Source organism: Lampris incognitus, chromosome 2, assembly GCF_029633865.1.
Source record: "Lampris incognitus isolate fLamInc1 chromosome 2, fLamInc1.hap2, whole genome shotgun sequence".
Taxonomy (NCBI): Eukaryota; Metazoa; Chordata; class Actinopteri; order Lampriformes; family Lampridae; genus Lampris; species Lampris incognitus.
In genome coordinates this window covers 104,087,948-104,101,123 of record NC_079212.1, presented here as the reverse complement: position 1 = coordinate 104,101,123, position 13,176 = coordinate 104,087,948, and the positions used below count along the sequence as shown (strand labels likewise).

Sequence of the window (13,176 nt, the reverse complement as noted above, 5' to 3'; positions counted from 1 at the left end):
GTTTACACTTGATATGCATTTGAGATCAGATCTCTGTCACCCAGAGCAAAACCTGTGTGTGAGTAATTTGAGGCGGCGGCAAATCAGCTGTGTGGATCAGTTGTTCGGCAAAGTCAACCTGCCCACAGAGGCCTCGTTGGCCTTATTTCGATGGAAATCCGAGTTCTGGTCCAGAGATGGAACAAAAAAAAAAAAAACAAACTGTGGGGTGGTTCCTACAGCCCCGTGGCATGTCCCCGGTTGTATTAGCGATCAGAGCGGGAATGATGACGTTGCATAGGTATGGATGCCAGCACATTGTATGGATTGCATTTACACCTACCTAAGATCTGAACACAATGTGAGCCAGTCTATCGCCAGATGTGGAAAGGCAGATTTGATCATGACACATTTGCACCTTGCATTAATGTGTTTTTCCTTATCTAGATAATGTATCCGTATACAGATCACATTTTAATACTAGGTGTCAATGGGATCTTTGTATGTAAGTATACTGATGAGCCAAAACATTATGACCACTAACAAGTAAACTGAATAATGGTCATCTCCAAACAAGAGCACATTTCAAGGTCTGGATAGATTAGATAGTAAGCGAACAGTCAGTTAACGTAGGCAATATGTTGGATGCAGGAGAAATGGGCAGGAGTAAAAGACCCGAGCGACTTTGACAAGGGCCAAATTTTTATGGTCAAGTCAACTTTATTTGTATAGCCCATCCATCCATCCATCCATCCATCCATTATCCAAACTGCTTATCCTGCTCTCAGGGTCACAGGGATGCTGGAGCCTATCCCAGCAGTCACTGGGCAGCAGGCAGGGAGATACCTTGGACCAATATCACAAATTACAGATTTGACTTAGGGGACTTTACAGCAGTACAACATCCTGTCCTTAGACTCTTGCATCGGTTAAGGAACAGCTCCCTAAAAAAACCCTTTAGCAAGGAGAAAATATAGGGAGAAACCTCGGGGAGAGCAACAGAGGAGGGATCTCTCTCCCAAGACAGGCAGATGTGCAATGGATGTGTGTAAGGAATAGAACACAATTTACAGAACACAACATTGAAAGAGAAATTATAATGGAATTATAAGATATATGAAGAATTTGATGAGGAGGACACCAAGCAGCATCCAGCCTAGGACCTGAGCCACACGACCATCATCACCATATAGACCAGGCAGGACAGACTACACATGCACACCATTCACATACATGAGAGAAGAGACAAGAAAATACATTAGTCACACATTGGAGAGAGAGAAGGATACAACATTGAAACAGGATAACAAAATTATATGGATTTATAAGATATATAAAAAGTGTGATGAGAAGGATTCCAAGCAGTGTCCAGGTGATGACCACCATCACCATGGAAACCTTGGAGGAGGACAGACTACATGTGCACACGGGAGACTCACATCACACCATTTGCATACACGGAAGAAGAGACGATAAAAGACATTCAGAGAGAGAAAAAGACACGTGAGAAAAGAGAACAATTGCAATACTCTATAATCTTGTGAGCCGGACAGAGCTTGGTAAATTCATTGAGGCAGAAACCGACCCGCCATGCAGTACAGGTTGTGAATTACTCAATTAGAGAAAACTAATTGTAGGTTAAGGCAAAAAGAAGAGTTTTAAGTTTGGATTTAAAGGACTCAACAGACTCTGATTGTGTGATGGCAGCAGGCAGGTTATTCCACAAGAACAGGCCCGATAGGAAAAGACCCTGCCATCAGCTGACTTCTTTTTAATTTTGGGTACACACAGGAGCCCTGTATTTGAAAGCGGAGAGCTGGAGATGGAATGTACAGTTTTAAGGAGATCAGATAGATATGATGGGGCAAGCCCATTTAACATTTTATAAGTTAGCAGAAGCACCTTGAAGTCTGATCTAATATGCTTAGGAAGCCAATGAAGGGAGGCAAGAATTGGTGTAATATGGTGAAATTTCCTAGATTTAGTTAGGATTCTAGTTGCAGTGTACTGAGCCATCTGAAGTCTTTTAGTGCTAGCATGTGGCAGATCTGAAAACAGAACATTACAGTAATCAAGTCTGGATGAAACAAATGTATGTATTAGAGTTTCTGCATCAGCCATGGACAGGAAAGACTGAATTTTAACTATGTTACGTAAGTGAAAAAAGGCAGTCTTGGTGATTTCTTTAATATGCTTATCAAGACAACGGCCAGACAACTGGGTCAGAGCATCTCTGAAACCACAAAGCTGTGGGGTGCTCCTGGTCAACAGTGGCGAGTACTTACCAACAGTGGTCTAATGAGGGACAAACCACAAACTGGCGACAGGTTGTTGGGTGCCGAAGACTCGTCGATGCGTGAGCGCAACTAAGGCTATCCCATCTGGTCCAAACCGACACAAGGTCTACTGTGGCATAAGTCTCAGAAAATTTTAATGATGGTTATGGGAGGAATGTGTCACCAGTCAGAGTGCCCATGACGACCCTGTCCACCATCAAAAGCCCCTTCAATTGGCACATGAGCGTCAGAACTGGACCTTGGAGCACTGGAAGAAGGTCTCTTGGTCAGAGTCCCATTTTCTTTTAAATCACATGGATGGCTGTGTGTGTGTACGCCATTTACCTGGGGAAGTGATGGCACCAGGATTCACTGTGGGAAGACGACAAGCCGGTGGAGGGAGTGTGATGCTCTGGGCAATATTCTGCCGGAAAACCCTGGGTCCAGCCATTCCTGTGGACATTTATTTGACACGTGCCACCTATCTAAACATTGTTGCAAACCAGGTATACCCCTTCATGGCAATGGGTAATCCCTGATGGCAGTGGCCTCTTTCAGCAGGATAATGCACCCTGCCACACTGCACACATTGTTTGGAAATGATTTGAGGAACATGAAGTGTTCAAGGTGTTGCCCTAGCCTCCAAATTGTCCAGATCTCAATCCGATTGAGCATCTGTGGAATGTGCTGGACCAACAAGTCCGATCCACAGTGGCTCCGCCTTGCAACTTAGAGGACTTGAAGGATCTTCTGCTAATATTTTGGTGTCAGATACCACAGTAAGCCTTCAGTGGTCTTGTAGAGTCCATGCCTCTGCACTGTTTTGGCAGCACACAGAGGACCAACAGTATATTAGGAGGTGGTCATAATATTTTGGTTCATCAGTGTATTGTGCAGTACTCTGCATATTCACTGGACAATATCAGAAATGGGTATCTCCCACTTTTCCTGCTTTCTTTCCCCTCTCTATTGCTACCACACTCACACGCACACACACACACACACACACACACACACACACCTTTCTTTTCTCTCTATCTCTGCCCTGTTACTTCAGGAGTGATACCGTGCGGTATGCCTTGGACATCCTGGCCATTCTGACGGTGGTTCCGAAGGTCCAGCTGATTTTGGCAGACACCATAGAGGTCCTGGATGAGACCAAGTCACCCGTTTCTACCGTGGGTCAGTTAAAGTGGTGTCACTTATATCTTGATTTTTTACCCAAAGTGGATCAGAAAGATACATACCTGTAATCGGAACTGAACCTGACTTGTCTTGGTGGAAGTCTTGATGGGTCTCATGTATGGTACATTTATGGTGAAACTGATGGGATTCACAGAGGCACATAAAACCTGGAAAGCAGTTCATGATTGTTTTCTTAAACTGGCCAAGTGATAAATATCACATTTAATCACATAAATATATCCATCCATCCATTATCCAAACCGTTTATCCTTACTCAGGGTCGTGGGGACGCTGGAGCCTATCCCAGCAGTCGTTGGGCGGTAGGCGGGGAGAGACCCTGGACAGGCCGCCAGGCCATCATAGTGCCAACACAAACACATTCACACCTTGGGAAAATTTAGTATGGCCAATTCACCTGACCTACATGTCTTAAGACTGTGGGAGGAAACAGCAGCACCCAGAAGAAACCCATGCAGACACAGGGAGAACATGCAAACTCCACACAGAGGATGACCCGGGACAACCCTTAAGGTTGGACTACCCCGGGGCTCGAACCCAGGACCTTCTTGCTATAAGGCGACCGTGCTAACCACTATGCCACCGTGCCACCACATAAATATATATCACATAAAATAGCACATATCACAGGCGGCACGGGGGCCCTGCAGTTAGCGCTGTTGCCTCACAGCAAGAAGGATGTGGTTGGGACAACCCCAACCTTGGGGGGGGGGTCATCCCAGGTTGTCTTCTGTGTAGAGTTTGAATATTCTCCCCGTGTCTTTGTTGTTGTTTTTTTTTTTTTTGGACCCCCACTTTTTTTCTCCCCAGTTGTATCTGACCAATTACCCCACTCTTCTGAGCTGTCCCGGTTGCTGCTCCCACCCCCTCTGCTGATCCAGGGAGGGCTGCAGACTACCACATGTCCCTTCCGATACACGTGGAGTCACCAGCCGCTTCTTTTCACCTGACGGTGAGGCGTTTCGCCAGGGGGACGTAGCGCATGGAAGGATCACGCAATTCCCCCCAGTCCCCCCCCCCCACACACACACACACACAGGCGCCCCGACCAACCAGAGGAGGCACTAGTGTGAAGCGACCAGGACACATACCGACATCCGGCTTCCCACCCGCAGACATGGCCAATTGTGTCTGTAGGGATGCCTGACCAAGCCAGAGGTAACACGGGGATTCGAGCCAGTGAGCCCTGTGTTGGTAGGCAACGGAATAGAGCACCATGCCACCCAGATGCCTGTTCTCCCTGTGTCTGCGGTGGGTTTTCTCCGGGTCCTCTGGTTTCCCCCACCGTCCAAAGAAACATGCATGTTAGGGTTGATACTCCTGTCTGTGCCCCCTTGAACAAGGCAATGGGAAAAGAACTGGATGGAGTTGGTCCCCTGGCGCAGCATGAAGGTGGCAGCCCACTGCTCATAGCTGCTCAGATCATGGCGAGGATGGGTTAATTTGCAGTAAATTAATTTCCCCAAGGGGATTAATAAAGGAAACTTAAGCTGCTGGTACATATAGTTACATTTCAGGAACTAATCAGACATACAACAAAAAAAAAAGTGGTAGAGTGGTATAGAGAAGGAGCTATTTCTCAACCTTGCTTACAGTTTGCGTGTGCGTATTGTACTTCTGCTGTTTAACCGTGCAGGAATGAGCATCATCCTGGGTGTGGCAGAGGGAGAGGTGTTTGTTAGTGACGCTGAGATTCAGAAATCTGCACTACAGGTGAGCACAGAAGAACTGATGGCCCCATTAATGTTTGTACTGAATGAATGCAGGAGGCATGTGTCCTAATTTTAATGCAACAACAACCATGTAAAGCTACACTAGCATGAATAATGATTTTATGACCAGATTGATATGAACAATGTTAATAATTAAGTGTTTTTAAAGGGAAATCGGGGAAGAGAAATGCCTCGGGTCATAAAAAATGTATCTATCAAATGTTTTTTGCTTTTTTTCCCCTCTCTTTTCCTTATTCTGTTTCTTTTCTTTTTTATTCAAAACCTTGATTCATCCATTGAAATGTTGACTACTCCAGCCTCACGCTTTAACACAGATGGAGGCTTCCCCACTATACTCGGGGTCAGGTGCCTTGCTCAAGGGAACTTTGGTAGTAGTTTGTGCAGGAGGGAAGAATGCTTGTCTTCCACTGTCTTTAAACACTTCCTCCGGATGGATCTTTAAATAAATTAGTGAGCCTACGGTCAGGAGTCCGCTCCTTTAACATCTAGGCCAACACATAGACTAGGGTAGCAAATTCCTCCTTAAGTGCTTTTTCCTGGTCACCATCTGTCCTTGTTTCTTTAGGTGATTATCAACTGCGTATGTGCCCCAGAACTGAGCCTGAATGCAGTTGGGGCATTCGCTGTCACCCCTATCAGGCCAGGAAATACCCAGCAGCCACCAGCCCCCCACAACAAGGTCTTGGCCCGCATGTGGCAGGTGGTGCAGAACAATAATGGGATCAAGGTAAGGGGGGGGGGGGGTAGACAGGAGAGCATTCAAAAACAATATACCAATAATTTGCCATAAAATAAGAATGATGCATTCATCCAGTGACCCCCCAGGGACTAGACCTTTTAAAGTTTAAATTCTCATTTGATCCAAGATCTCTTCTTGATCCATTCCTTTTTTTTTAACTTTTTTATATTTTTACTCTGTTTAGGTGTATATATATACACTACCGTTCAAAAGTTTGGGATCAGCCAAACAATTTTGTGTTTTCCATGAAAAGTCACACTTATTCACCACCATATGTTGTGAAATGAATAGAAAATAGAGTCAAGACATTGACAAGGTTAGAAATAATGATTTGTATTTGAAATAAGATTTTTTTTACATCAAACTTTGCTTTCGTCAAAGAATCCTCCATTTGCAACAATTACAGCATTGCAGACCTTTGGCATTCTAGCTGTTAATTTGTTGAGGTAATCTGGAGAAATTGCACCCCACGCTTCCAGAAGCAGCTCCCACAAGTTGGATTGGTTGGATGGGCACTTCTTGCGTACCATACGGTCAAGCTGCTCCCACAACAGCTCAATGGGGTTCAGATCTGGTGACTGCGCTGGCCACTCCATTACCGATAGAATACCAGCTGCCTGCTTCTGCTCTAAATAGTTCTTGCACAATTTGGAGGTGTGTTTAGGGTCATTGTCCTGTTGTAGGATGAAATTGGCTCCAATCAAGCGCTGTCCACTGGGTATGGCATGGCGTTGCAAAATGGAGTGATAGCCTTCCTTATTCAGAATCCCTTTTACCCTGTACAAATCTCCCACCTTACCAGCACCAAAGCAACCCCAGACCATCACATTACCTCCACCATGCTTAACAGATGGCGTCAGGCATTCTTCCAGCATCTTTTCATTTGTTCTGCGTCTCACAAACGTTCTTCTTTGTGATCCAAACACCTCAAACTTGGATTCATCCGTCCACAACACTTTTTTCCAGTCTTCCTCTGTCCAATGTCTGTGTTCTTTTGCCCATCTTAATCTTTTTCTTTTATTGGTCAGTCTCAGATATGGCTTTTTCTTTGCCACTCTGCCCTGAAGCCCAGAATCCCGCAGCCGCCTCTTCACTGTAGATGTTGACACTGGTGTTTTGCGGGTACTATTTAATGAAGATGCCAGTTGGGGACCTGTGAGGCGTCTGTTTCTCAAACTAGAGACTCTAATGTACTTATCTTCTTGCTCAGTTGTGCAACGCAGCCTCCCACTTCTTTTTCTACTCTGGTTAGAGCCTGTTTGTGCTGTCCTCTGAAGGGAGTAGTACACACCGGTGTAGGAAATCTTCAATTTCTTAGCAATTTCTCGCATGGAATAGCCTTCATTTCTAAGAACAAGAATAGACTGTCGAGTTTCAGATGAAAGTTCTCTTTTTCTGGCCATTTTGAGCGTTTAATTGACCCCACAAATGTGATGCTCCAGAAACTCAATCTGCTCAAAGGAAGGTCAGTTTTGTAGCTTCTGTAACGAGCTAAACTGTTTTCAGATGTGTGAACATGATTGCACAAGGGTTTTCTAATCATCAATTAGCCTTCTGAGCCAATGAGCAAACACATTGTACCATTAGAACACTGGAGTGATAGTTGCTTGAAATGGGCCTCTATACACCTATGTAGATATTGCACCAAAAACCAGACATTTGCAGCTAGAATAGTCATTTACCACATTAGCAATGTATAGAGTGTATTTCTTTAAAGTTAAGACTAGTTTAAAGTTATCTTCATTGAAAAGTACAGTGCTTTTCCTTCAAAAATATGGACATTTCAATGTGATCCCAAACTTTTGAACGATAGTGTATATATATATAAAAAAGAAAAAACATCCACTGAGCAGTGCCTCATACTAATTCTGTATGCTGACTTCTCCAGGTGCTTCTGTCTTTGCTGTCGGTGAAGATACCTATTACAGATGCGGACCTGATCCGTTCTTTGGCCTGTAAGGCCCTGGTTGGACTTTCCCGTTGCTCGGCCATCCGGCAGATCATCAGCAAACTGCCACTATTTAGCAGTGGACACATTCAGCAGGTGGGCCCCACGTTTCCAATCAATAAACAATGGAGAATTCCATAGCAAAATGCTCCACTGTGGCAGAAACAAATAACAGTAAAGTCTGACAGTATCTCAAAATTATGCCACTGACTTCTACAACCCATTGATTTTGTAATTGCCAATGTACACTGCTCAAAAAAATAAAGGGAACACATAAGCAATGCAATGTAGCTCCAAGTCAATCACACTTTTGAGATATCAACCTGTCCAGTTAGGAAGCAACACTGATTTGTGAATCAATTTCACCTGTTGGTAAATTGTCTAATTTCCACCAGGTGGAAATTAGACAATTTGCAAGACAACCCCTATAAAAGGAATGGATTTGCAGGTGGTGGCCACAGACCATTTGCCTGTCCTCATCTTTTCTGGCCGATCTTTGGTTAGTTTTTCATTTTGCTAGTGCCCTCACCACTAGAGGTGGCATGAGGCGGTATCTGCAACCTACAGAAGTTGCTCAGGTAGTGCAGCTCATCCAGGATGGCACATCAATGCGTGCTGTGGCAAGAAGATTTGATGTGTCTCCCAGCACAGTGTCCAGAGCATGGAGGAGGTACCAGGAGACAGGCCAGTACACCAGGAGACGTGGAGGGGGCCGCAGGAGGACAACAACCCCGCAGCAGGACCGCTATCTGGTCCTTTGTGCAAGGAGGAACAGGAGGAGCACTGCCGGAGCCCTACAAAACAACCTTCAACAGGCCACTAATGTGCAGGTTTCTGCTCAAACAGTGAGAAACAGAATGCATGAGGATGGTATGAGGGCCCGACGTCCACAATTGGGGCCTGTGCTCACAGCCCAACACCGTGCAGCCCGATTGACCTTTGCCAGAGAACATCTTGGTTGGCAGATTCGCCATTGGCGCCCTGTGCTCTTCACAGATGAGAGCAGGTTCACACTGAACACATGTGACAGACGTGAGAGAGTCTGGAGACGCTGTGGAGAACGTTCTGCTGCCTGCAACATCCTCCAGCATGACCGGTTTGGCGGTGGATCAGTGATGGTCTGGGGAGGCATATCCTTGGAGGGCCACACAGACCTCTACGTGCTAGCCAGAGGTACCATGACTGCCATTAGGTACCGGGATGAGATCCTCAGACCCATTGTCAGACCATATTCTGGTGCAGTGGGCCCTGGGTTCCTGCTCATGCATGACAATGCTCGTCCTCATGTGGCCAGAGTGTGTCAGCAGTTCCTGTATGTCGAGGGCATTGATGCTATGGACTGGCCTGCACGTTCCCCAGACCTGAATCCAATCGAGCACCTCTGGGACATCATGTCTCGTACCATCCGCCAACGCGATGTCCCACCACAGACTGTCCAGGAGTTGACCGATGCCCTGATCCAGGTCTGGGAGGAGATCCCTCAGGAGACCATCCGTCGTCTCATCAGGAGCATGCCCAGACGTTGTCGGGAGTAAATACAGGCATGTGGAGGCCACACACACTCTTGAGCCTCATTTTGAATCGTCTTGAAGAATTTCCACAGAAGTTGGATCAGCCTATTTTCTCATTTTCCACTTTGATTTTGAGTATGATTCTGAATCCAGACCTTAATGGGCTAATAATTTTGATTTCCATTGATCATTCTTAGGTTATTTTGCTCTAAACACATTCCTCTGTCTAATAAATAAAGATTTTCAGCTGAAATATTTCATTCATCGAGGTCTATATTGTGTTTTTAGGTGTTCCCTTTATTTTTTTGAGCAGTATATTTGGGAGGCAGACAGACAAGCAGATCTTTCAGCAAGGCTGATGGCCTTTGGCTGAAGCATCTGCTTATATTATCTGTCTGCCTTCAGTAAACAATCAAGAATATTAAGTGTGTTTTGGTCTAATGAACCATATACTAGCGCTTGCATCCAAATGAATAATAACTGTGTGGCGATGACCCATAGGCTTCATATCCTGAATCACACCCCAGCTACATGTTCCAATACCACAGTTTGTGGCACATAAACTTGTTTCCCTCACAATTGACACCTTAAATGCTCAAGGATGCAGAAATTTAAATCATCAAAATAAAGGACTTTAAATCAGCCAGTCCGTCTGTGATGGATTTAGCTTATCGCCAAATCCTGATGTATTCATCTATCGGCCCATACCTAACACACAAATATGTAATGACAGTAAGCAAGTTGCTCTAATTCTGTCAACCAGATTTAATTCAACCAGGCTTCAAACTATTGCTTGCTGTAAAGCCCCTTGAGGCAAATTTGTAATTTGTGATATTAGGCTATACAAATAAAATTGACTTGACTTATTACAAAGGGATTGTTCTGATACATTCTGATTGTTCTGACGGGGTAGTCTAACCCTGGGGGAAGGGGTTGTCCCAGGTCGTCCTCTGTATGGAGTTTGGGTGTTCTCCCCTGTGTGGGTTTCCTCCTGTTGCTCCGGTTTCCTCCCATAGTCCAAAGACATGTAGGTCAGGGGAATCGGCCATACTAAATTGTCCCTAGGTGTGTGTGTGTGTGTGTGTGTGTGTGTGTGTGTGTGTGTGTGTGTGTGTGTGTGTGTGTGTGTGTGTGTGTGTGTGTGTGTGTGTGTGTGGCCCTGTGATGGTCTGGCGGCCTGTCCAGGGTGTCTCCCCACCTGCCGCCCAATGACTGCTGGGATAGGCTCCGGCATCCCCACGACCCTGAGTAAGGATAAGCAGTGTGGATAATGAATGAATGTTCTGATACATCACAGCATTGTCATATGAAGTGTGTTTCTTCACTCTCATCCACTTCACCTTTGGACAAAAGTCATGCAAATTTTCTTCTTCCTTTCCTTATCTATCTGATTGTAAGAGGCCCTTACTGCTAAACTATCAGTTCAGATACAGCCCATTATTGCTTATTACACAAAGCCAAGGAGCGATAACTGTCCAAGTACTAGTGCTAAGAGGGTGATGCCAATTCTTACCTCTTGTCTTGGCATAGTTGTTGTTGCTGCAGTGGCAGACTCTTTATCATTTAATAACATTTATGGATATCATTTTTGATTATGAATTCTAAACCCTAGCAAGTACCTTTAAACCACTGAACTTTTTTTTTTTTACCCGGTTGTATCATTTTCAGTCTGTTTTTTTAATCTTTTTCTCAGCAGATCAATTCCTTGGTTGTTGAACTCTATGATACTTACTTTAAAAAAAAGTAAAGACGTTATGATATGCATGAGTAAAGATATTATGATCTTTTTTAATCATCTGTTTTTTTCCCCCAGCTAATGAAAGAGCCGGTGCTGCAGGACAAGCGCAGCGAGCACGTCCGTTTCTGCCGCTATGCTGCTGAGCTCACCGAGCGCATCTCTGGCAAGCCCCTCCTCATCGGCACTGATGTGTCACTAGCTCACCTGCAGAGAGCCAGTGTGGTCGCCCAATCACGGATCACCTTCCCAGAGAAGGAGTTGCTGATGCTGATCCGGAACCACCTGGTTGCTAAGGGGCTGCATGACACGGCGAACACGCTCATCAGAGAGGCCAGTCTACCAGCAGGGCCCTTCTGCCCAAACTCTTCCTGCATCACACCTACCTCCTCATCTTCATCCGCAATTATCCCCAGGGCTCACCGGCTTGCAAATGGGATTGGTGTTCGCATGGCCAGCCATGCCGGATCCTCCCCTGTGTCCTCAGTTACCTCTTCACCCTCGGTCCAACCCCGTCCCATCTCTGTCCCTCATCATCCATCCTGTTCCCCTTCATGTATCTCGGCCCCTCCTACTTCTACACTTCACGTTCAGAGCACTCCGCCAGTTGGCCGGATCTTGTTCTCAAGGGAGCGGCCGGTGTCCAACTGCATCGCAGGGAAGAAGCCTCGTGTGCTGAAACAGAAGTCTGATCATGGGGCCTTCATACAGGTCAGTTATGGACTAATGTCCTTTCTCTTAAATAGTTTTTCATATATCTTTTTACTCAGCTGCTTTTCCTTTTGCATGCTGGAATCTATGTCATTACATGTGGATTTCGATAGTGGTTTCACATTAATGTCATGCAACAAACTACTAGTGATGCAGGAATATATTGGAGGCACATTTTGTTTCTTTTTTCTTTTTTTAATTCTTGTTCCAGGGTAATATGTAGTCATGGCCCATATATATCTTGTTTTCAGCTGTCCATACTGTTGACAGTAAAGCATCAATCAGCTTAACAACTCCTGTAAAATCAGCATTGACCTTCACTCTCTTTTTCTTTGTCTTGTCTCTCTCCCTTTCTCTTTGAATCTCTCCCTATCTCTCTCTCTCTCTCTCTCTCTCTCGGTATCTCTCTCTTTTTCTCGCTCTCTCTCTCTCTCTGTCTCGGTATCTCTGTCTTTTTCTCACTCTCTCTGTCTCTGGACCAGAGTCCAGCGATGAGGAAGCAGCTAGAGCGCCACCTTCCCTCTCCCCCAGCTCTGGACAGCATCATCACCGAGTACCTGAGGGAGCAGCACGCCCGCTGCCCCAATCCGGTCACTACCTGCCCACCGTTTTCCCTCTTCACCCCCCACCGCTGCCCTGAGCCGAAGCAAAGACGGCAAGCTTCGCCCAACTTCACTGCTCGCCTTGGAAGCAGGATGTTTTACCCTAAATATGGAGGGGTGGATAGAGGGTGTCTGGATCGACACCTGATATTCAGCAGGTAAAAATGCATAAATTCTCAAATAGGACCTGCACTCTGTGGAATACATTCCCATAAACCTGGTACTGTCTGCGTTTATTAGTGTGAAAACTAGTGAATGCATCCGGATGGCATAGCGTCTGGATGATCTAATGAATAATGTTGGCAACCTTTGTAGTTGTTGCTATGTTGTGTCAATTCAATTCATAACAATGTAGAGCCACTCACCAGAATTCTGGAAATCAGGCAACTGCCTCATACTGTGACCTGGCTTATAGAGCAATGAAGTTCATCAGGAACAAAACGGACAAGCCCTAAAAATCATTTGTATGTACATGCACACAGCACACATGCACACTAAACTTCCTTCTTGGCAAACGTGTGTTATTAACTTAAGATTCGATAAAAATTTTGTGATCTTTATGGGGAAAATGTAAGACTGAAAAGTAAAACAAGTATGTTAAGTTGCAAGGTGTGACGTAACAACAGCAGAAACTGCTGACACTAAGGTAAATTTGTGGATGAACATTTTACAAATATAGAAAAATCAGCATATATATGATGGTTGCAAACAGCCTCCCTGTCAGCCAAACCATGAGCAG

General features: G+C 45.2%; 1 protein-coding gene across 1 annotated transcript in view; it reads left to right on the top strand.

The window, feature by feature from the left end:
* LOC130107018 (DDB1- and CUL4-associated factor 1-like) overlaps positions 1–13,176 on the top strand; it is a 56,837-nt gene that overhangs the window by 12,397 nt on the left and 31,264 nt on the right. Inside the window, exons 14-19 of the mRNA XM_056273409.1 lie at positions 3,313–3,437; positions 5,095–5,171; positions 5,757–5,918; positions 7,819–7,974; positions 11,203–11,835; positions 12,318–12,595. Coding sequence (XP_056129384.1) covers positions 3,313–3,437; positions 5,095–5,171; positions 5,757–5,918; positions 7,819–7,974; positions 11,203–11,835; positions 12,318–12,595 — 1,431 coding nt within the window. The remainder of the gene's footprint in view (positions 1–3,312; positions 3,438–5,094; positions 5,172–5,756; positions 5,919–7,818; positions 7,975–11,202; positions 11,836–12,317; positions 12,596–13,176) is intronic.